The following is a 23,029-nucleotide window of genomic DNA, read 5'->3' as shown; positions in this document are numbered from 1 at the left end:
ACATTTGTAAAGAAGCAAAAAATAAAAATAATCTTTCCTTCTACTGCCTAGAGACAAGTTTTGACAACCTATTTCTGTTTCTTTTCTCTGCATCTATCTTGCTTTTCAACAACATGATGGTCATATTTTATCTTTTAACCTTTTGGCTCTTTCGTTTTTTATTTTGCAGTTGTTTTGGTTTGATACTTTTGCATACTAAAGTACCCTAGAATTCAGTGGCTCAGAACAGTACAACAGTCATTTATTCTCCTTTAGGCCATGGCTGATGAGCTGGGGGGTTCTGTGGCACAGGTCACTCATCTGTCTTCTGGGGCCAAGGGTCGAACCTGGGTACATTACTGGGTGGGGGGGGGCACAAGGACAGAAGCAGGAATACATGCGATCTCTTCCGTGCTAGGCTGAGGACAGTCTCTTCTCATTGTCTCATCACCACAAGGGAACAAATGATTTCTTTCTGTTTCTCCTGCCCCAGCCTCCTCCCCACCAAGAAGAAATCATCTCTCAATTTCTCCTGAATTCCTCTCGGTAATAGCTCCTTCCACTGTGCATTACCTGTGAGTCCTCAAGCTCATTTAAAACGCCATCTGATAAAATAACCTGTATAATTTTCTTCACAGATGAATATGAGGAAAAAATAATGATTATGTTATTAGATCATGGCCCTGTATTTGTAGCTGACTCTAAGCTCCTGATGAAAATGTTGAATAGCTGTTGCTTCCCGCAGAATTGCAAATGAGGAAAAGATCCCAGCTTGTGTTCTTTCCCAGGGTTAGCACAGGCTGCTTGGTCCCTGAAGGCTCACTGGTCACTGCGAACAACTGAACGTTTTTTTTTTTTTTTTTGGCAGAGATGGAAGAGAGGGGGTGACCTGTGGTCTGAGGTTTGGGGAGGGCAGAGGTGGGGCTGCCTTAGCCTTGCTCTACCGTCTAACCACTTCCCAGTGGCATCATGATTTGCAGCTGTAATCTGGGCAAAGCAGCACCTGCAATTCCCCAGGGAGTCAGCGTATGATGCAATCCCTTTGAAGGAAAAACAAAAGTCACTCATGTAAAAGCCACCCCATCACGCTCCTGGGCCCTGCCCAGGCCCTCACCCCACCGGAGGGGGCTCCCTCCCTTTGCTCAGCTCACTTGTCCCAGAATGTCACTGTTTTATTTCTGTTCAAGGTATGCCGTGTGTCTGTTTTGGGGACAATAGTTTAACTTCATGATGTGGATAAACTGCTATATCAGTAGCTTCATTGCTTAATTTTGTTTCATTTGAAATCCATTTTTGTGATCTTGGAATCTGAAACGTGTCAGTAGTTGAGGCCACTCCAATTGCATGGGGAGCGATGGGCATGTCCCTGCACAAGAGGTCAGGATAGGGGCACAGGGTGATCCAGGCTGGCTGCAGCAGGTCAGGTTCTCCTCTCATTAAGTGGCCTCCCAGCCTGAGCATGTCTGAACACACTCAGGACTGCCAAGTAAGGTTGCACAGGTGGTGCACTGCCCAGGGGCATGTCTAAGGTAATGTCATTTTACATCGTAGACATTGTAGATTTGGGCATTTAGTAGTACAGTTGTATAGCAGATGGCAAGAAAGTGCCTTGTTCTACCCAAGTTGATATATTATGACAAATTTGCAAGGAATGGAAGAGGCACCATTTTCTAATTTGCATAGGTTCTTTATAGACTAAGCATAGCTTTTCTGCACTGAATACCCTTTAGGGAATGTACTATTTCCTGCAGTAGCCCCGAGCAGCAATTCATTCAGCAACATTTAACACATGTTGAATGAGTACTCGTTAGACACTAGTCCCAGGGCTCAGCCTGTGGGATGCCAGGGAGCAAAAGGAACAAGGAGCCTCTTCCCTATATATGACAGGGAAGGCCGAGTGAAGCAACCAAGGACACTTCTGATCATGTGATCACAACTGCAAGTGCTCCATTGACCAATCAGGGTGTCATGAGAGCCTGTAGTGGGGTCTGAGCAGGTCAGTTGGGCTCATACCCCAGGGAGGCTTGGGTGACCATGGCACCCGCACAGTTCAAGTGGGGTGGAGTTTGCAGGATGAAAGCTATGAGGGCTGAGGGTTTACCATGGTGGGGGAGACTTATCCCAGAAGGTATGATGAGTTAACACAGTGCTCGAACACTAAAAGCCCTGACTTCACCACTACACAATTCATCCCTGTATCCAGAAAGCTACTTGTACCCACTAAATCTATTGAAATTGAAAGAAGCAAAATAGAGTCCTCCAGTAAGTACAGATGGTGTAATAAAAAATAGAATGCTTAAAATTCTAAAAATAAAAACTGAATCATATAAGAGAGAAAATTATTTCCTTTTAATTCTCTTTTACTATTTCTGATTAGATCAAAATGGAGTCTGACTTGGATTCTACTGTGTTTTTAACAACTTTTTAACATTTGCTAATCTCCCCTTTTAGTAGAGAATGGCATGTCCTTTTCCAAAGCCTTGGACAGACAGCAGTATCCAAGTGTAACTTCATAATATTGCTTTGTTTTAATTACAGGTGGCTCTAAATTTACATGGTTGTGTGGCACCAGAAAAATGTGTAAGCTGAAACTGTCCAATGTTAATAATCAATGGGAAAAACTGTGATTGTTCTGTGTCCTTTAAAAAGTTTAGGCAGAACATTAAGAACTCTCTTGCAGTGCATTATAAATGTATACTTTCAGTACTTTGAGAAATCTCCACACTGCTTTCCATAGGGGTTGTACTAATTTGCAGCCCCACCAACAGCGTATAAGCAATCTTTTCTCTCTGTGTATGTGCCAGCACCTATTGGTTTTTGACTTTTTAATAGAAGCCATCCTAATGAGAGTAAGGTGATAGTGCATTGGTGTTTTAATTTGCATTTCCCTGATGATTAGCGATGTTGAGCATTTTTTCATATGTTTGTTGGCCATTTGCTTATCTTCTTTTGAAAAACTTCTGTTCATGTCTTTTGCCTGCTTCTAAATAGGGTTGTTAATTTTTTTCTTGTTGCTTTGTTTGAATTCTTTGTAGTTTCTAGATATTAGCCCTTTATGAAATGTGTAGATGATGAATATTTTCTCCCATTCTGTAGGTTGTCTATTTGCTCTGTTGGTTATTTCCTTAGCTGTGCAGAAGCTTTTAAATGTAAAAGTAGACCTAGCATTAGATCCAACAGTCCCACTACTGGGTATCTACCCAAAGGAAAGGAAGTCATTTTGTTAAAAAGATACCTGTACTCAAATGTTTATTGCAGAACAATTCACAATAGCAGAGATGTGGAATCAACCCAAGTGACCATCGATTCAGGATTGGATTTTCAAAATGTGGTATATGTATATCATGGAGTACTATTCAGCCATAAAAAGGATGAATTAATGCCTTTTGCAGCAATTTGGAAGGAACTGGAGACCATTCTCCTAAGTGAAGCATTTCAAGAATGGAAAAACAAATACCGCATGTACTCTCTAATAAATTGGAACTAACCAACGGGCACACAAGTACACAGAGGAAAGTAAAAGTCATGGGAAATCAAGCAACTGGGGGTGGGGGAGAAGGAGGGGAAGGGCAAAAACATACCTAATGGGTACAGTGAACACTATTCGGGTGATGGGCACATTTATAGCCCTGACTCAAGCCATGTATTTAGTATCAGAAACATTTGTACTCCCTTGATATTTTGAAATAAAAAATTATAAGTATATAGGGAAATGAAAAAAATTATAACTATAATATTTATTTAGTATACTGTAATTTAAAAGATTAATAATGTTGAGAATGAAAGTGTCTTATTTCTTTGTAAAACTTATCAATAGTAGTTTGAACAGGGCTTGCCACCTTCTCCCTGTGTAACTTAGGATACGGAGTGAGCATCTTTATGTGTTGGCAGATGTCATACCCTTTCCAGTTGGAATCAGCCTATGACATTTTATCCTTTACATTTCAATATTGTGAAATGTCTCCTAGAATTCCTTTAATGTGAGGTTTCTTGGGCTTTTCATCCTCTTACTTATAACCATTTTTTTCTAATTTATGTTGACAGCTTCACCTTTGTTAAATTCCTCTGGCTGCATCTCTGTAGTCCCTTGAATTGTGGTAGTGTCAACATTCCCACAGTCAGCTATTTTTCTGTAACTCCATTTACATTTAATTTTAATTTACTTTCACCATTATCACTTTTAATTGTTTTGCTGCACTTTCATCTTTGTTGGCCAATTCTATCTTTTGACTGTCCATTCTTTTGTCAGGTGGTTTTGTCAATGGGAGACAAGGGGATAACGGATACAATTACATCTTTGCCAGGTGTGCATAAATCGAATAACAGATGCACAGTGACCAGTCACCCACAGAATGTGAAATAATTGATAGCCACATAATGTTTAATAGTATGGGCATACTTTATTTAATATATCCCCTTTTGTTAGACATTTAGTTGTCTCCTTTTCCCCCTTTTCTTTCTTTCTTTCTTCTTTTCATTTTTGCTACAAACAGTAGCAATAAATAATGTTTTATAGAGACCTTGATTATTGGGGTTGCTGGATCCAGTGGTATTTGGATTGTTCATTACATATGATATTGCCAGATACATATTCCCATTAGCAGCATGTAGAGTGTCTTTGCTTCTCATCCTTGCCAGTGTTGTATGCTATCATTCTGGACAATGTTGGAAAACTTGATTGAGGTTGGAGCAGCTGAATTATTAGACCTCTAACAGGTCCAGTGTTCTGTGGTTCCCTCTGGGAAATTCAGACATTAAAATGTCAAAATGGGGTTGATTGTAATAAGAAAAATTGTAAACATAGACCTACCATTCAATTAGCAATCTCACTATTGGGTATTTACCCCAAGGAAAAAAAAGACTTGTTATCAAAAAGACACCTGCACTCAAACGTTTATTGCAGCACAATTCACAATTGCAAAGATGTGGAATCAACCCAAATGCCCATCAATTCATGAGTGGATTAATAAAATGTGGTATATGTATACCATGGAGTACTAATCAGCCATAAAAAAGATGAATTGATATCTTTTGAAACAGTCTGGATGGAACTAGAGACCATTCTCCTAAATGAAGTATCTAAAGAATGGAAAAACAAACACCACATGTGCTCACTATTAAATTAGAACTAACTGATGAGTGCACCTGTGCACAGAGGGAAGCACAACTCAATGGAAGTCAACCAGGAGGGAGGGGGAGAAGGAGAGGGGGAAGAAAACCTACCTAATGGGTATAATGAACACTATTTGGGTGACGGGCACACCTTTAGCCAGGACTCAAGCATTACGGAAGTAATCCATGTAGCCTAAAACCATGTGTACTCCCTTAATATTTTGAAATCAAAAAAAATTCTTGCAAAAAGATTTGTTGATTGCTCCCTTAAAAAGTCATTATTATTGTTATGTTCTAAAACATTTATCAGCACATCCTTTGCAACATTTAACTTAGTATCTGTCCTTGAGAACTCCAAATAGTTATGGAGCTATAAGAAATCGAGTTTAATTTCTTATCCACCTCAGTTGTCTTGGATCAGAGGAGTCGTTCCCCTAGCAATTAGGAATTCTCCCCTTAGAGCACTTAGATGGCTAAAGTCTCAGGGGATGGCAGAGGTGACAGGCTGTTTCACTGTGACCAAAGGATGCAGCCTCCAAGGACAAGAAAGCATGTGACGTCCCTGCCCACAGCTTTTGTCGGTATCCTGCCACAGGTGTGCAGCCCAATCTTCACACTTTGAGCACATTTTTTTAAAAGGCTGGTGAAAATAGTTACACTCCTTCTACGGTGTTTCTACTAACATCTGGATATTTTTATGTGCCCTTCTACAGATCATGAATGAGAAATTATTGCCCATAAAATATTCTCTACAGTGAAATTTCACTGCAGCTGAGAAATTTTAAAAGTTGCATGTGGTAACAAAGATGATAATGTCAGTTGATTTTTCTTTGGAAACATGCAAGTCAGGAGACAATAAAATGATATCTTTACTAAACACACACACACACACACAAAATCCCCCACAAATCTAGAAAATCTAGAATTCTATGTCATTGATCGCAGAGCATGAGAACACATGCAATGATAATGAAAGAGTTTGAAATACTGTGAGAATTACCAGAATGTGACATGGAGGCACGAAGTGAGCACGCGGCTGTTGAAAAGTGGCTGCAATAGATTTCCTCCATACAGGGTTGCCGCAAACCTCTGATTTGTAAAAAAACTCAGTATACGCAAAGTGCAGTCAAGTGAAACACAGCCGGATGCGGTGTGCCTGCTGATCCTTTGAGAAAAGCAGCGGAGTTAAGGATCTTGAGCAGAGATCATCCTGGGTTTACGGTGGTGCCTAAATCCGGTAACTGTTGTCCTCATGGGCAAAAGGAGAGGCGGGTTTAAGACACACAGAGGGGAAGGATGGAGCAGAAGCCAACGTGAGGATGGAGGCAGGGGGTGAAGCTACGCTGCCATAAGCCGCTGCCACACCTGTGGCCACCAGAAGCTGGAGGAGGCAAGGAAAGTTCCTTCCCTCGAGCCTTTCCATACCCCGATTCCAGACTTCTGCCTCCAGAACTGTGAGAGAATAAGTTTCTGTTGTTTCGAGCCACCAGGTTTGTGGTCGTTTGTGACAGCAGCCCCGGGACACTAACACAAGCCCGCTCACGTGCTCGCGAACGCAGGCAGAGAAAGGATTCCGTGGGATTTGAGGCAATACTGCTGTGAAGGCGGAAACAGATTTGCAGCCAGCAGGTGCACTGATTTGAGTCCTGAATCTCTGCCTACCAACGCTGGGGCAACACGGCGGAGTTACTTAGAGTCACAACAGTGTAGCAAACTGCCCGTTGTATATATTAATCTTAATACTTATGTACATTAAGGGGAAGACTTTGGATAATTCATCCAACAGATTGGAGGAATGGCTTCAATACTGACATCACACGTTTGCTCTTGGCAGTTTCAGTGTGAAAAACGGAATCGGATGTAATTTTCGTAGACTTCTGCCTCTTGCTGCCTTCTTCCAGTCTTTCTTGAGATAGAAATTCTAAAATGTGTTGAGTGGAGAAAAGGGTAGTTTTTCTGTCAGATTTTCTTGTAAGGATGGCTGCCTTCTTTTCTTTACAGACAGATTTTTCTTTAAAGTTTCTTCATTAGACAAGGTCCTCTGAGGCGAGTTTTAGTTTTTGAGGGGACTTCAACAGGCCCAGGATTGGAGGGCTTTGGATGCTGCCTTTTCAGGGGTGGGACATCCTGCCTTCCCCTCCCTGCAGTTCACCTGCATTGGATACTTTTCTGTGTAGACTCTGTGAGTTTCTCTAGTATGTTGGTATTTTTAGCTTTTTCCATCATTCTTAATACTTCTAGGCTTGTGCTAGACTCCGGGCATACAGAAGACATAGGTACTAACCGATCAACATGTAGGTGCACACGTGGGAGTAATAATATTCATCAGGTGCCAGGCAGGTGGGAGGGGGTGGAGGGGACGGGTGAATTCATAACTAACGGGTGCAGAACGCACTGTCTGGGGGATGGGCACGCTTGTAGCTCTGGCTTGGGCAATGCAAAGGCAATATCCATATAACCAAAATGTTTGTGGCCCCATCATATTCTGAAATTAAAAAAAAATAAAATAAACCCCCCACAAAACTATACACACAAACGCATCTGAGAAACTCCTATGCAAACTATGATACAATATACTAAGAGCAGGTGTTTATAGAGCATTATGAGGGCATATTTGAACCTTGAAGGATGAGTTGGGGTTTTCCATGAAGAGAAACCTTTTCTGAGCACCTACTCTGGGGCTAGGCCGTGTCCAAGTGCCTTACCTTACTGAATACTCACGGCCACTTTGGGGGGCACAGGTATAGTTCCTGATCACATTTGACAGATAAGGAAACTGAGTCAGAGTGAGCTTAAATGACTCTCCCAAGTGGCAGGGCAGGATTTGGGGATTTGGGGTCTGGCCCCGCAAGCCCAGCCCTGAGCTATTGTAGCACATCGTTGGCTCTTCTAGGTAGAAGGAACATTGAGAGGAAAGTTTGGCACCCATGGCTGGTTAAGGAAAGTGTGAGTTTTATCTACCCCAAAGTAACATGTTACACTTACCAGCACTGCACCATGAGAAAGTGACTGAAGCCGTATCTACCTCAGTTTCTCCACCAAATAGGGTTAGTTGTGGACCAGTCTTTGGTAGTGGGGCCCAGGTAGAGTCCCTTCTCCTTCACTTCTCTTTCCTTTCCTCTGAGCAAATATATTCAATTGCAGATACTGGGAGCACAGTAAAGAACAGAGAATGAGGTCTAATTTTCTGTTGTTTCCCAAGGTGTAATTTACATACGGGAAAACACATCCATGTTAGAGTTTGTGTTGTGTGAGCAGTGACAACACCACCACCAACAATCAAGATGTGGAACTTTTCTACCATCCTGAAAAGTCCCTTCTTGGCTCTTGGTATCCAATCCTTTGCCCACTACCAGCCCTGGCAGCCACTCATCTGCTTTCTGTCACTGCATCCTTTCCTTCCCCCCCCACAGGTCCCTTGCTGTACGTCCACTGCCCCTTCTCCCTAACCTATCCATCCATCTATCCATCCATCCATTCGTTCTGGGAAAATCCCGGGATGGTTTAGAAAAACTACCTTCCAAACTGAGATGGCTCTGAGACACTAAAGCAGGGGTCCCCAACCTACGGTGAGTTGTGTAATTATTTCCCTATATATTACAATGTAATAATAATAGAAATAAAGTGCACAATAGGTGTAGTGTGCTCCAATCATCCCGAAACCATCCCCCCCTACCCCCTTGGGCCACGGAAAAATTGTCTTTCATGAAAATGGTCCCTGGAGCTAAAAAGGCTGGGGACCGCTGGAAGAATGGCTCGGGCAAGCCCAGCGTGGCGAGTTAAGCGAGCTGATTAGAGGTTACTGACGCAGGGCGTTTGCTCCTGGGCAGCAGAGGACTTTTCTGGGGAGTAAAATCCACGCTGCCTGCTGCTGTGGCGCCTTAAATTTATTTCTATCCAAAGCGAGGCGACACAAGACATGGCAAATGGGCCCCACATCTACTCGCCATCAAATTGGCACTGACTGATTAAAACTATGGTTTTCAATGGTGGCAAGGCTCACCAGGGATTGGGGGGGGAACCACCCAATCTTAGGGATGTGGCGAGCACTTCGGAGGTGAAGGGCATAACTCTAACCCTTCTTAGGGAGAGCCAAAGATATACAATGTAACCAAAATGTCAAAAGAAAAAACATAACAAACCTTCTTATCGGGTGGTGGGCAGGCGGGAGGGGGGAGGAGGAAAGGGGTGTATGGTTTCATAACGTGTTTGGTGCACACCACCGGGGGACTGGACACGTCGGGGGGAGGGAGGGGGGCAGGGGCAATATTTGTAACCCTAACAATATTTGTACCTCCATAATATAATGAAATAAAAGGAAAAAATTAAAAAGTAAATTAAAAAAAATTATTTCTAGCAAAGGTGGCATGGAGTCTTTTCTGACTACACATATTTAGCATGTGCAGTATATCCACCGTGTTATCCCATGTTATGTTAATGATATTGTAATTTTCCCCAAGGCAGAGATTTCAGTAGTAAAATGAACTAACGGGCGCTGCAGGATGGTAACAGTGGTTGCATGCAGGCTCAACAGGTTTACGGGACAAGCTTAAGGGCCCTTAGGGACTTGCAGGTTTTCCTTGGTATTTTTTGTTTGTTTGTTTATCTGAAGCCCTTGCTTTTTTTTTATTTCTTTTTATTTATTTTCTTGTTTTAAATTTCAGAATATTATGGGGGTGCAAACATTTTGGTTGCATATATTGCCTTTCCAATGCCATTGCTTTTTTTTAATTTCAGCATATTATGGGGGTACAAATTTTAAGGTTTCAAATAGTGCCCTTGACTCCCCTCCCCCCACAAGTCTGAGTTTCAAGCGTGCCCATCCCCCAGATGGTGCACATCTCACTCATTTTGTATGTATATACCTGCCCCCTCCCCCCTCCCGCCTGCTCAATACCCAATTAATGTAGTTCCTATGCTTTTCAATTAACTCCTAAGTGTCAGCTTTCCCTGGCGGGAACCTCTTTCTTTCCCCTTGCCACCCTTGGCCGACCAAAGGACTGGGGACGTGCGGGAGCCTCCAGCCAAGGCTGTCCCCACTCACTGCAGTCACCAAGGCACCAGCCAGCTCACAGTAACTATACAGGAAGGTTTATTCACATTTAAATCGAGTTATTGGCGTGGGCTTGGGTTTCAGTAGCGCTGAGCTTTTCCCTGGGAGAGTTTCTCTTAGCAGTGCCGTCAATTTAGGTTTAGATTTCATTTGAACAGGTGTCATTTGCTTGCTGGTCCTATGGCAACCAGAATCTGTGTTAAATTTTAATTTAGCTTAAGCCGGATGAGAAGATTTTTTTTTCCCCCAGACAACAAAGAGATACTCTGAACAGGTTACAGTTATAATTGAGGGAGTGCTGGTGGTTAGGTAGAGGAAGGAATTAGAGAAAACACACGTGATGGTTATTTGGTGTTGGAGCTGGGATGTGTGAATAAGCAGGAGCTGCCCGAGTTGGTGGCAGCAAAGAGACCAAGAGCACAGAGGGGCCAGAGCAGAGTTTAAGCTTGCGTGCCCTCTGCACGTCTCCCTCTCACGCGTTCTCACACTTCTCTGTGACTCTGCCTTTCTGTGTCTCTGAGCTTCAGTGTTCTCTGCTTTTCTCTCTGCTTCATCTGTCTGTCTGTCTGTCCAACTTTGTTTAAATGTGTGTGTCTCATCTTGTGCCTGCTTTTGTGTGTTTTTCTGTCCCCTCTGCAGGCTGTGTGCTTTCTGCCCCCGTCAGCGTCTCGTCTGTCTGTCTGACTGTCCCTCTCACTCCCAGGGAAACCCTCTGCTCCTCCCCTGTGGCCCTGAGCCAGGGGCTTGCTCCCCCCATGTGCTGCCTGACAGACCCCAGCTCCCAAGCCAGCCCCCTGCAGCCTCTGCAGACGGAGTCTGGGTGCCGAGTGCGAACAGAGCACCCTGGTCTCACTTTGCCTCTGTCTTACTCTCTATCACATATAGAGACTGAGCCATGGATGGAATTTACTCAAGTTTCCTACACTTTTTTATCCACCATGGCAGGGTACAATAGTACTCAGGTACCAACAAAGTAAAAACAGTGACACTTGCCCCCAACCTCTCTGGCCACGGCAGTTGTGTCCTTTCTCAGTGTGACCCCCACCAAGTTCTCTCGGGGTTGGTTAAGAGCTTGTGCTTTGAAGTTGGGTGAATCCCAGCTCGGCAACCAACCTGGTGGGTGACCTTAGTCACCCTGATCCTGTTTCCTCTTTTGTGAAATGAGTGCAATAGTAGCACCTGCCTCTGGGGGCCGCTCTGCTCATGTCCATCACCTGCTCGGCCTTTGTGGGCCTCTGGGTTGTGACCCCTGCTCTACTGGGGGTTCCCAGGCTGGCATCTGCCCCCAGTCACTCAGCAATATCATGATTGCTTTGCCAAAGCGTCTTCCTATCCCCAGGAAGCTAATAGGTTGCATGTTATCACCCCACTTTACAGAAGAGATTATTGCTGGGAAGTTGGTGGCAGTAGCCAGGTCTCTCGACTCTCAGTTCAGTGCCCTTGCTAGTGGCCTACCATGCCCGCCTAGCGCTCAGGTGCAGGGCGTCAAGGGAAGACAGAGGCTGGAGTCCCGAAATCCCCATTCTGAATTATTTAAGGAAAAGGCTCATTAGCTCTGTGGGGGTCATCATTCAAATCTGGCCCAATCAATGGTGGCCGGGGCGGCAGCTCGTTTTGTATTAAACAGTGACTTGTCACCGTGTCGCCATTACCATGGGGAGAGGATGTGGAAGTTTCCAGTGGGTGCGCCTTACGTCACTACTGAAGGGCTTTACCTGCATCAGCCACGTGTGGGATCTTACTACACCCCAGGCAGTGCGGGAGGAAATGGAGAAGAAGAAACATGGTCCCTGCCCGCATGGAGTTTATAGTCTTGTGGCTTTAACTGGTGGAGTCCCTACTGCCTGCAGGAGTTCCGTGTGTACAGAGAGCTGTAGGGGCTCGCCTACGTGCATTCAGTTGTTCCAGCGGTGGAGATAACCTTGCTTGTCATGACCACTGGACAGCCATCATCCTTGCTAGCGAGCCCCGATCCTGCCAGTGAAGTAGCACTGAGCACTTTGTCGCTCTGAGCTACTGGTTGTTGGACTCCCCCGGGCACTGGCTGACGGCTCATAGAACCTCCTTCCAGGCAGTCTTTGCCTCTTACAGATATTGCCACCTGGGAGACATTAGGGCAGCCCTTTAACGGAGCTGCATTTTACTGGCACTCTCCGAGTGCCATCCTATTTGAAATAACTTTCTTTGTGTTATTCAGAGACTCATAAAGAGCTGAATTTTGAAATCACTAACTGCCTTATGGATAATAAATCATCAGAGTCTAAAAATAGCCCCCAAGTGTAGGGGGAGCTGGGACGGTTTCAGAGTTATATAATCCACAACACTGGGATTGAAAAATCATTATTTAAATTGGAGCCAACATCCCTGCTTATCTCTGAGTGAGGTCCGCATCTGCCTTGCAGCTGTAAAAATCAGAAGTCAAGGTGTGTCAGAGCCAGATGTGGTCAGAATTAGATTCCTACGGAGAGGCTGACATTTCTGTGCCAGGGACCGGAGGATGTAGGCTGCCAGGCCTCAGGGTTGTGGTCCCGAACCTCACAGGCTTCGGCGGAAGCCACACGTGGTCTCCACTTGGGCTTTTGCGGCTACTTGGCTGTTTCTGCTAAAGATGAAGTTTCACATTTATAAAACATCTTTTTAAAGGTTTTTAAAAATTAAAGTCTGTATCAATCTATCTTTTCTCCTTAAAGCTTTCTTTTGAGTTAGGCAAAGCAGTGGGACTGCTGGGTCCGTTTTACAGGCGAGGAGCTGAGAGAACTAGTCCAGCAGCCAGGGTGGGGGCTCTGGTGTCAAAGAGCCTTCGCTCCCTTCCTGCCCCTGTTGTTGAGCAGCAATGCGCTTCCCGCCAAATGACTGGACACTTTCCGCTTCAATTCCCTCATTTGTGAAGTGGGGATAAAAATGGTAATCCTCCAATAGGAATGTTTTGGGATTAAACAAGAAATTAATAAAACCAGCTAATATATTTATCCAGTACTTACAGTGTACCAGGTACTCTTCTTGAATGCTTTGCTTGTTATCAGATGTAAATACATATTGCACCGTGTATTATTATGAATGTGCATTATTATGAACAAATAATGCATGTAAATCACTGGGCACAGTGCCTGAACCTTATCTAAATGTTTAAGAAAAATTAGTTGTCATTAATTATGTTTGTTAGGCATGTACCACATCCTGAGTCTTCACTGTTGCACCCTTGTTTGTTCTTTTTGGTCACATCTATGAGTTTGAATAAATGCACTTCCCAAATACCTTCACCAAAACCCCCCAAATGGTATGCTAATCTCATCACCTCTTTTTACATCTATTATTTTTTTTTTTTTGTTTTGTTTTTTTTTTTTTTTTGAGACAGAGTCTCGCTTTGTTGCCCGGGCTAGAGTGAGTGCCGTGGCGTCAGCCTAGCTCACAGCAACCTCAAACTCCTGGGCTCGAGTGATCCTTCTGCCTCAGCCTCCCGGGTAGCTGGGACTACAGGCATGCGCCACCATGCCCGGCCAATTTTATATATATATATCAGTTGGCCAATTAATTTCTTTCTATTTATAGTAGAGACGGGGTCTCGCTCAGGCTGGTTTTGAACTCCTGACCTCGAGCAATCCGCCCGCCTCGGCCTCCCAAGAGCTAGGATTACAGGCGTGAGCCACAGCGCCCGGCCTACATCTATTATTAATAGTTGGGATCCTACTCCAAGGATAAATCTTCCTTTCTCCCCTGTTTGTTTGTTTATAGCAGGGTAGACTCAGAAGCTTATTCTACAGTTTATAACTGCCATGACTGTTTACTGTGATGCTAACATTGTCCCAGACTGGCCATGGGTGCCCCCCTCACTCCGTCTCCTGTGTCCTTTGCACATTTGTTTGAGTACTTTGTTATCTTCTGCCCCCACAAGATATTTAGGCTCATGATCTTGTACTTTATTTGCTTCAGCACTTACATCAGCCGACTTTCCCCAAGGAGCTGTTTTATTGGAGAAAGCTGTTCAGAGTTAAAGTCTGGGTACTAGGTGTGTTGATTGCTAAAGGATTGTCACTGTACTTAAGCCCTGTCAGTGCAGGGAAAAACCGTATATACATATACACGTACACACCCACCCACCTTATACATATGTAAGCACTCATCCGCCTCCACCCCCAGGAGCTCATGCAGGCACTTCCCGTTTATGATTTACAGAGTTCTCTCTCTTTCTCCTTTCCATTTTTAAACTCTCTTTTCTAGCAGTGAGAATCCTGGCTCTCATTATCCACCACATATTGTTTGCTCCATCCTAGAATACTAATGCAATTTTCAGGATTGCTAACCCATACTGCTGTGGAAAACAAACCTAACTAGAATTCAATATGTGTTTACAGTTATTTTTATCTTCAGTCCGAGAGTACACTGTCAAAATAATATGCCGGAAACTCACTTGCAACTCTTAAATTTTAATAGCTTAAAGCGACGGAGGTTTATTCTTGCTCTCGCCACCTGTCCAACACAGCACAGCTGGGGATTTGCTCTGCGCTGACCTCCCTCTGGGACCCTGGTCAACAGAGTAGGCTCCATCATCGTGGCAGGGAAAGGGAGGGCGTGGGGCCGTGTGTTCTTAGAGTTTCGGGTCCAAGGCAGGCACAGCATTGCACTCACACTTCACTGGCAAAGTCAAGCCACGCGACCACGCCTACATTCAAATGGGCAGTGAAACAGTCAAACAGTGTGCTTGAAAAAGAGATCTGGTGGGCAGTTTTTATTTCTTGAACACAGTCCTTCCAAATCCTTTGCAAAAATTCCTATTTTATAGCTAAGGCAGTTCTGCTGTTGCTGGGTACTGGGTTTTATAGACGTCTGTCAGGTCTTGTTTCTTTACAGTGTTGTTAAAGTCTATTTCCTTGTTGGGCCTCTGCCTAGCTGCCCATTAATTACTGGAAGTGGAATATTGAAGGCTCCCAGTCTTGTTGAATTTTCTGTTTCTCTCTTCAATTCTGTTTTTGTTGCATGTATCTGTTTCTGGGCTCTGTTGCTATATATATATATATATATGTATATATATATATTTAAATAATAGTTACACTTCCTTGTGGATTGAATATTTTATGAAACATCCTTCTTTATCTCTATTTTTGTCATAAAAGTTGCATCTTTATACAAAATATGTGTCCATCCACACATATTCACAATTAATCCTTTATGCAGTTCTCCTTTAAAAGAGATAGAAGAAAAGCAGTGTTACAAACAAAAATACATTTGTAGCGTCTTTCATTTATCTATGTAATTCCATTGGACCAGTGCTCTTTATTTATTCATTTGTAGTTGAGTTACTGTCTGGTGTCCTTTTATTTGAGCCTGACAAACTCCCTTTAGTATTTCTTTTAGGATGTGTATGCTGGTGAAGAACTCTGACTTTTTGTTTCTCTCGGTACGTGCTAATTTCTTTTTCATTTTATTTTGAAGGATAGTTTTCCTAGGTATAAAATTGTTGGTTGACAATCTTTTTTTTCCAGCACTTTGAATACATCACCCCTCTGCCTTCTTGCCTCCATGATTTCTGATGATATATTAGCTCTTAGTCTTATTGAAAATCACTTGTATATAATGAGGTATTTATCTTTTTCTGCTTTCAATATTCTACCTTTGTTTTTGGTATTTGACAGTTTAATTATAATATGATGTGTCTAGGTGTGGATCTCTTTGAGTTTATCCTACCTAGAATTTTTTAAAACTCTTGGATGCATAGATTAATGTTTTTAATCAAATTTGGGACTTTTTTGCCATTAATTTTTCAAATTTTCTTTCTTTTTCTCTATCTCCTTTTATGCTGCAATTTCAATTATGTTTTTGCTAGTATACTTGGTGGCAATACAAAAGTCTGAATCTCTATTTGCTTTTGTTCATTCTATTTTCTTTCTGTTCCTCACACTTTAATCCTAATTAACCTGTCTTTGTTCAGTGATTATTTTTTTCTCCCTGTTCAAATCTGCTGTTGAGACCCATGAGTGAATTTTCTATTTCAGTGATAGTACTTTTCAACTCCAGAATTTCTATTTGGTTCTTTTTGTATACTTTACACCTGTTGATATTCTCTCTTTAGTAAGACAGCTTTCTCATGCTTTCTTTTAGTTCTCTGAACATTTTCAAAATAGCTAATTTAAAATTATTGTCATGTTCGTCTAGTAAATCCAACATCTTGGTTTTCACAAGGACAATTTCCATTGATTTGCTTTTTGTCATGTTGATGGACCATACTTTGTTTTTTTCATGTTTAATAATTGTTTGTTCAAAGGTGGGCATTTAAAATAATATAATGTGGCAACTCTGGGAATCAGACTCTCCCTTCCTCTCCAGGTTTGTTTTAGTTGATGTTTGTTGTGGTAGTTGTTGGCTGTTTGGTGACTTTTGCAAACTAATTCTCTAAAATCTTTGTTCTCTATTGTGGCCACTATAGTCTCTGCTTGGTTCGGTTGGTGGTCAGCCAATGCTTTGACAGAGATTTCTTAAACACCTGGAACCTGTTTTTACTTCCTGCTTTCACAGAGCCTTGCAATCAACCAGAGGTGAGAGCTGAGGGTCTCCTCTGGTCTTTCCTGAGTGTGAGCACATGTCTGGGCATGCACCCAGCCCTAAGTATGATCATGGTCTTATAGATTCCAAGGATGTCATAGCCTTTCAAAACCCTTATGAACATCTCCTTTTTCATGTTTTCCTTTTAAGCTGTTTGATTAACCTGTTATCCACTGTCTCAGGCAGCTATGGAATTTAATAATTGCCTGTAATTGCTTTTGACAAACATCTCTTGTAAAAGGGTTTTCCACACTGGGTGAACTCAGAGTAAGGCCAAATACTGACAGTCTTGCAAGTGGCATTTTCCAGGGAATGGCCAGTCAAGTCAAGCAATGACAGTTATTTGGAAATGAGGTTTGAAAGATCTCCAGCTCTGATCTGCTCTCTCCAATGGATGGTTTTTACTATGAATGTGGGCTGTTATTTTTCAAAGCTTTTGCAGAGCTAGGAAGTGGGGAATTTGAGTAGATCAAGTTAAAATGCCCCAAAGTTCTGTGTTTTTAACAAGAACCAGTCATTTTTCTTTTTTTTTCTTTTTGTGAATTTCAGAATATTATGGGGGTAAAATTGTTTTGGTTACATAATTTACTTTTGGACAGTTTGAGTCAAAGCTCTAAGTGTGCCCATCACCCAGCTAGTGTGCATTGCACCTGTTAGGTGTGATTTTACCCAACCCCTCCTCCCCCCTGCTTCATCTCCATTGAGTTTTACTCAATGTGCCCTTGGCAAGGCAACTGACAAGATGAGGCAAGTGGGAGCTAAACCCTGCCTATATTTTGCCCACGAAGCCCTGTGCCTGGGCACGGACTGCATCTCCCTGCTCACCTGGTTGAGGAGGCCCCTTTTTCTCATTCACACAAAAGTACCCAAGTCAGCAGCAGCTCTGGACTGTAGAACGGGTGAACAGACAGGCCCGCACCTGTACACACAAGTGTTGATCCATTAGTTCCAACTTAGTGTTGAGTACATGTGGTGTTTGTTTTTCCATTCTTGCAATACTTCACGTAGAATGTGGTATATTTACATCATGGGGTACTACTCAGCCATTTTTCTCCAGTAAATGCCCTCCTGGCTGCTTATAAGCCTTTGTTTTATTTCCAGAGTTCTGAAAAAGATGGTGTTGACATTGTTTGCCAGTTTTCTCATTGCTTTTATGGAGAAGAGAATTTTCTGATGTCTTTACTCTGCCATTTTCACTGACATCTGTGTGACATACAACATTAATGGAAACACTTCTTTATAAACATGCTTTCAAGGCATAAAACCTAGAGCTCACACAAATAGGAACAGAATGAAAGATTTGCCTTTTGATAGGTGGGGAATTTTTAGGAGTGTCTGGCACCAGGGGACGTTTTCAATGTAATGTTGAACATGGTAAATTGCTTTCTCATTGTGCCAAAGGTAGGTAGGAATTGCCTTAGGGACCTTGAGGGACTACTGGTTTACCCTAGGAGAAAACGGTGCAAGAATCTCAGCTACCCATGAAAAAGCTGGAGGAGAAAACATGGTTACAATGTTAGGGGTCATAAAATTGTAAGCTTGGATCAGTTATAATTTGATGTTACAATAATTAAAGTCACCTCCCTGGAAACTCAGTTTGGGACATACATTATAGTGTCACCTTTGGAGACCATGGGCTTCGACAGGGTGGAGATTGATGTTCAGTCTTTTCTCTTTACCTAGTGCCTAGCCTGTCACCTGTTGCCTGTCCTTATGGGGTAAAGACTTTCATTTGCCATTGACAAAAACTTCAGTTCAAACTCAAATTAGTAAAACAGCTTATTTTTGTATATCTCAATTTCCAAACACAGCAGACTTCAGGTGTAGCTGGATTCAGGAACCTAGAAATCTCTTCCTGGCATATGTCTTTCTCCTACTCTTGTCTCTGATTTTCTTTGTTTGGGCTTCACTTGAATCAGTTTTGTGGACAAAGAGCTGGGGCATGTGCTTTTCTGTGGACAGATTGGGTATCCCAGGATCAGTGCTACCCAAGCCACATTCCCTGACAGCAGGAGCAGGGTGACACTGAAAGGAAAAGTGAAGCATTGTCACTGAAAAGAGGAGGGAGGGAGGGATGCTCAGCAGGCACAATGAATGCCTGCCCGTGACATGCAGAAGATACTTGTATTGGCGTTTTTCAATTGCACGATTGAGTTGAATTTAGCAATTCGTTCTGTGACTACAACATAATGTCTGTTCTTTGTACGCATTGTGATTATTCCCACTTCCACACCGTTGTCCCGCCTTGGCGAGTTCTCGTCTCAGCTTCCACCATGGTTCCCGCCCTCACTGTCTGCGTCAATATATATGCAAATATGCATATAATCAATCTCTCTGGTTAGACTGGAATACTCAGGGACATCGATTAGAGTTACGTTTACTTTGGATTTATCTCTTCAAGATTCCACCCAGAGGAGAAAAGAAAACAAACTTAATTTTTCACATTTCTTAGATTGGGTTGTCATTGTTTTCAAATATTCATTATAAAGTTGATGTTTTCTGTTGACAAGTAGCTATTATTGGCAGATTTAATATCAATGAAAAACAACTTATCTGTAAAATGGGAATAATAATAGTAAGTATATTAGGAGGGTTGTTGAGAAAACTGAATGAGTAATTTTTTTTTTTGAGACAGAGTCTCACTCTGTTACCTGGGCTAGAGTGCCGTGGTGTCAGCCTAGCTTACAGCAACCTCAAACTTCTGGGCTCAAGCGATCCTCCTGCCTCAGCCTCCCGAGAAGCTGGGACTACAGGCATGCGCCACCATGCCAAACTAATTTTTTCTATATATTTTTAGTTGTCCAGCTAATTTCTTTCTATTTTTTTTTTAGTAGAGATGGGGTTTCCTTCTTGCTTGTTCCTGGTCTCAAACTCCTGAGCTCAAACAATCCACCTGCTTCTGCCTGTCAAAGTGCTAGGATCGCAGGCTTGAGCTACCACGCCCAGCCAGAATGAGTAATTAATTACATATAAAGTACTTAGAACACTGCCTGTTCCATAATAGCTGGGGTTTAGCTATTTTTATTGTTAAAAACTGACTCCATTTCTTACCCTATCATGTCTTCCCAGTCAGGTTTGGGACAGAGACTGAGACCAGTTCTGTTCTAGGGTTTGCACATAGATGGATTAATTTTTCATAAGACATAGTAGGTGCTTTTATTATCTGCATTTTCCAGACCAGGAAGCCCAGGCAGGTTCTGTTGATGGGCTGTAAACAGGCTCAACTGTGGTGAGGGACAGAGAGAAGGGGAGAGAGAGACAGAGGAGAAGGAGAAGGAGAGGGAGGGGGAGGGGAGAAGGAGGTGGAGGAGGAGAAGGAGGTGGAGAAAAGGTTGGGTCACTCCATGTCAGTGAGTTTGGATTTTATCTTAGGAAGAGTAGGACACTTTGAAAGAGTTTTAATCTAGGGGAGAAATAATCTGAATTACATTGAAATAAAAAAGATGATTTTCGACAGCTGTGAAACCAGCAGGGAGGGCGTTGTAGTTGTCCAAGCGAGAGATGGTGGCTTGGGTGGTGGGAGTTGGTCATGAGGATGGCTCGAATTTGGCAGGTTGAGATAAATTATGAGCCTGTACATGGTAGCACCTGTAGAGCCTGAGGACATCATTGGAGGAAGAGAGAAACTAACATGTGCCAGTGTTTAAAAACATCTGGCTTTGGGGGGAACTCTCTGGGAGTACTGGAAAGTGAGCGTATTGGTGGTCAGCTCAGGTGTGCAGGAGTTTACAATGTTCGACTAATTCTCTTCTGTTCTTTGTGCTGTTGTCTTTCCTAATTTGAAACCAAATGAAGTCTACATTCACTATGTTAATAAGCCCAGAAAAATAGGCAGTCGCTTCCCAAGTGAACCTTAAGCCAGCATTTAGAGAAAATGGAAAGGGACTTGTGCTCCGTGTGAGACTGCCTGTAGGAGGCAGGTGGGGGGTGGAAGAGAGGGAGGGCGGCGGCCGGAGATCAGGGGCCTGGGGGAGGACCTTGGTCCTGGGGATGGAGCAGAGGGGCCAGCTGTCAGGCCTGGCTGTGCCAGTCGGGGAGGGTGCCGTCCAGCTGTGTGGGATCTGCTGTGTTTCTTGGGCTGCCTGACCTGGTCCGTCGTGCAGACAACCGTTTAAGCTGCAGCACGAGAATCAAGGCACTAAGTGGCTTGGTCGATAACCTGTCTGTCCACTGCTCACCTCATGTGTGTGTTTGCTGACCCGAGCCTCTTCTATCTCATGCAGGACACCGAGGTTCTGAACACCGCCATCCTCACCGGAAAGCCCGTTTCTGTCCCCGTCAAGGTGGTGGGGGTTCAGGAGGATGGTTCTGTGGTCGACGTGTCGGAGGCTGTGGAGTGCAAGTCCGCGGATGAAGATGTCGTTAAGGTAGAGCGGCCTTTGTCTGTGGATCTCCTGAGTGTTGGGGCCTCTTTGTCCACCCGTCCTCTGTCCCCAGGGTCTTGTTCTGACTGAGCAGCGCATGCTCCCAAGGGCTGGAGGCCAGAACGACCTCACCAGGGCATGGATGACTGGCAGCGGAGGCTCACCTGGGAGCAGGTGGCTGCGGCAGGAGACGCTGCTTCCTTCTCCCTGGAAGGGGGTACCCTGGCCTTGAATCTCCAGCAGAAATAACTCATTCCCCCTCCTCACAGGACAATATTTTCCTAACTGTAGCAATCCACATACTACCTTCTCATTTTTTTTTTTTTTTGCCAGATCTCTGTGCCTAATAATATTATTTACCGACTATATTTTCTTTAAATGCCTTGCTTCTTTGGAGCAGCCGGTTAGTTGGTTAGAGTGTGGTACTAGCAAATGCCTCACGTTTTCACACTTAAAAACTAATTTAGCCTCATTAAAAGATAAGAAAATTCATGATCTGGATGTACCAAATTTTTGTTAATATACATTAAAATAAATGACTACTAAAAAAAGTTCACCCATGTGCCACCTAACTGAGCGGTTTAGGAGAGGTAATCATGGAACATTTCTGCCAGATTCTTCATTCTAATTAGCTGTATTTCTGACTCCAAATTCTGCCAGGAACCAGCCTATAGTTTTTTTCATGCTTTTTGCAGAGGCCTGTTTGAACCACCAAATTTAGTGTTTCTCCCCATATTTTCTTAGCACATTGGTTGCCATTTGCTTTTGCAGTGGAGGCCTCAGGGAGAAAGGACTTAAACCTTCATAACTATCACTCCTTCCTCCTTTAAGTTGCTAAAAGAGCCCCCAAGTCTAATGTAGATATTTTAGGAAAATATCTATCTAATCTATCTATCTAATCAAGATAAATATCTAATCCAGATATTTTAGAAAAATATAGTAATGCTGAGTTCTGTCCTTCCTCACATTCTACCAGCTCCTGTTCAGAGCTCAAAGAAAACTTTGTCTCAGTCTTGAGAACTTTGTGGTCCAGAGGAAAGCCTTCAGGGGTTTTCCTTGGCAGAAAAAGTCTGGGAGGGGTTGGTTTCTTTTTGCAGTGAACTGTAGTAGGCTGTGTCTTAAGCCAGAGACAGTGTGATAAAGAAAGAATGATGTATTTTTGAGGTCTAATTAAAAAAGAAATTAATGCCAGGAAACAAGTTTGGCATAGCTTGTTTCCTGGGCTTGTAATGTTGATTTTCTCTCGAGATGGAAGATGAACTAGCTTAAAGCCTACACATAGCTCTGCCCTGGGGTTCCTGATAGTTCTTGCATTCTGTGGGCAGGTTTGATTAAGCAAACCAAAGACCTTCAGTGTTCAGAGTTTAGAAAGATATGAGCTGAATCATAAGAGGTCATCTGCACAGAGAAAAATATTGATGGTGCACTGCCCTTGACAATGGGCAGTGCTTTTGACAATGGATATTTTTTTGCTATTCCCACATCATTCCAGAAAGGAGACATGGATGACGGCGTGTAGAGATGGTATCTGTATGCTTGTGCCATCATGGGCTAGAGCAAGGGACTCAGCCTGGGGTTTCCTAAGCCTTTAATTTTCTCCTGAGAGCCTGGCGTGGCGCCCCACAGGGTGGACTCCTCGCTCTCCCACCCTGCAGAGCTCTACCGTAGAGAGGCAAGGCCAAGGTCGTAGATCCCACTGGTGCCTTATGCCTGGTTGCCTCCACTTCACAGAAGTGCTGCAAGTATCCTCTGCCCATTCCGATGGATACAGTGTTTTGGAAGATGATAGTTTTCTGCTTAACTGTTACTTGTGTATCCTCATGAAGATGGGACGTCTAGGAAATTACTGCCCAATCTTTAGAGGAGCAAAGTAGAGTCTGCCCATCGCCAAGCTCAGGACTGCGTTAAGATGTTTTTAGGAGATTCCAGGACTGTTGCAAATCTGTGTGCAAACTTGTGTCAGTTGAGGGGATTTAATTAAGTG

At 43.3% G+C, this 23,029-nt stretch overlaps 1 protein-coding gene across 2 annotated transcripts in view; it reads left to right on the top strand.

Moving 5' to 3' along the window:
- TMEM132B (transmembrane protein 132B) overlaps positions 1 to 23,029 on the top strand; it is a 309,468-nt gene that overhangs the window by 252,039 nt on the left and 34,400 nt on the right. For both annotated transcript variants that reach the window (XM_075996440.1, XM_012782143.3), the window contains exon 5: positions 20,905 to 21,048. In XM_075996440.1, coding sequence (XP_075852555.1) covers positions 20,905 to 21,048 — 144 coding nt within the window. The remainder of the gene's footprint in view (positions 1 to 20,904; positions 21,049 to 23,029) is intronic.

This window comes from Microcebus murinus, chromosome 22 (genome assembly GCF_040939455.1).
Source record: "Microcebus murinus isolate Inina chromosome 22, M.murinus_Inina_mat1.0, whole genome shotgun sequence".
Classification (NCBI taxonomy): domain Eukaryota; kingdom Metazoa; phylum Chordata; class Mammalia; order Primates; family Cheirogaleidae; genus Microcebus; species Microcebus murinus.
Note: the sequence above shows the minus strand (reverse complement) of the source record. Positions and strands in the feature narration are given on the sequence as shown.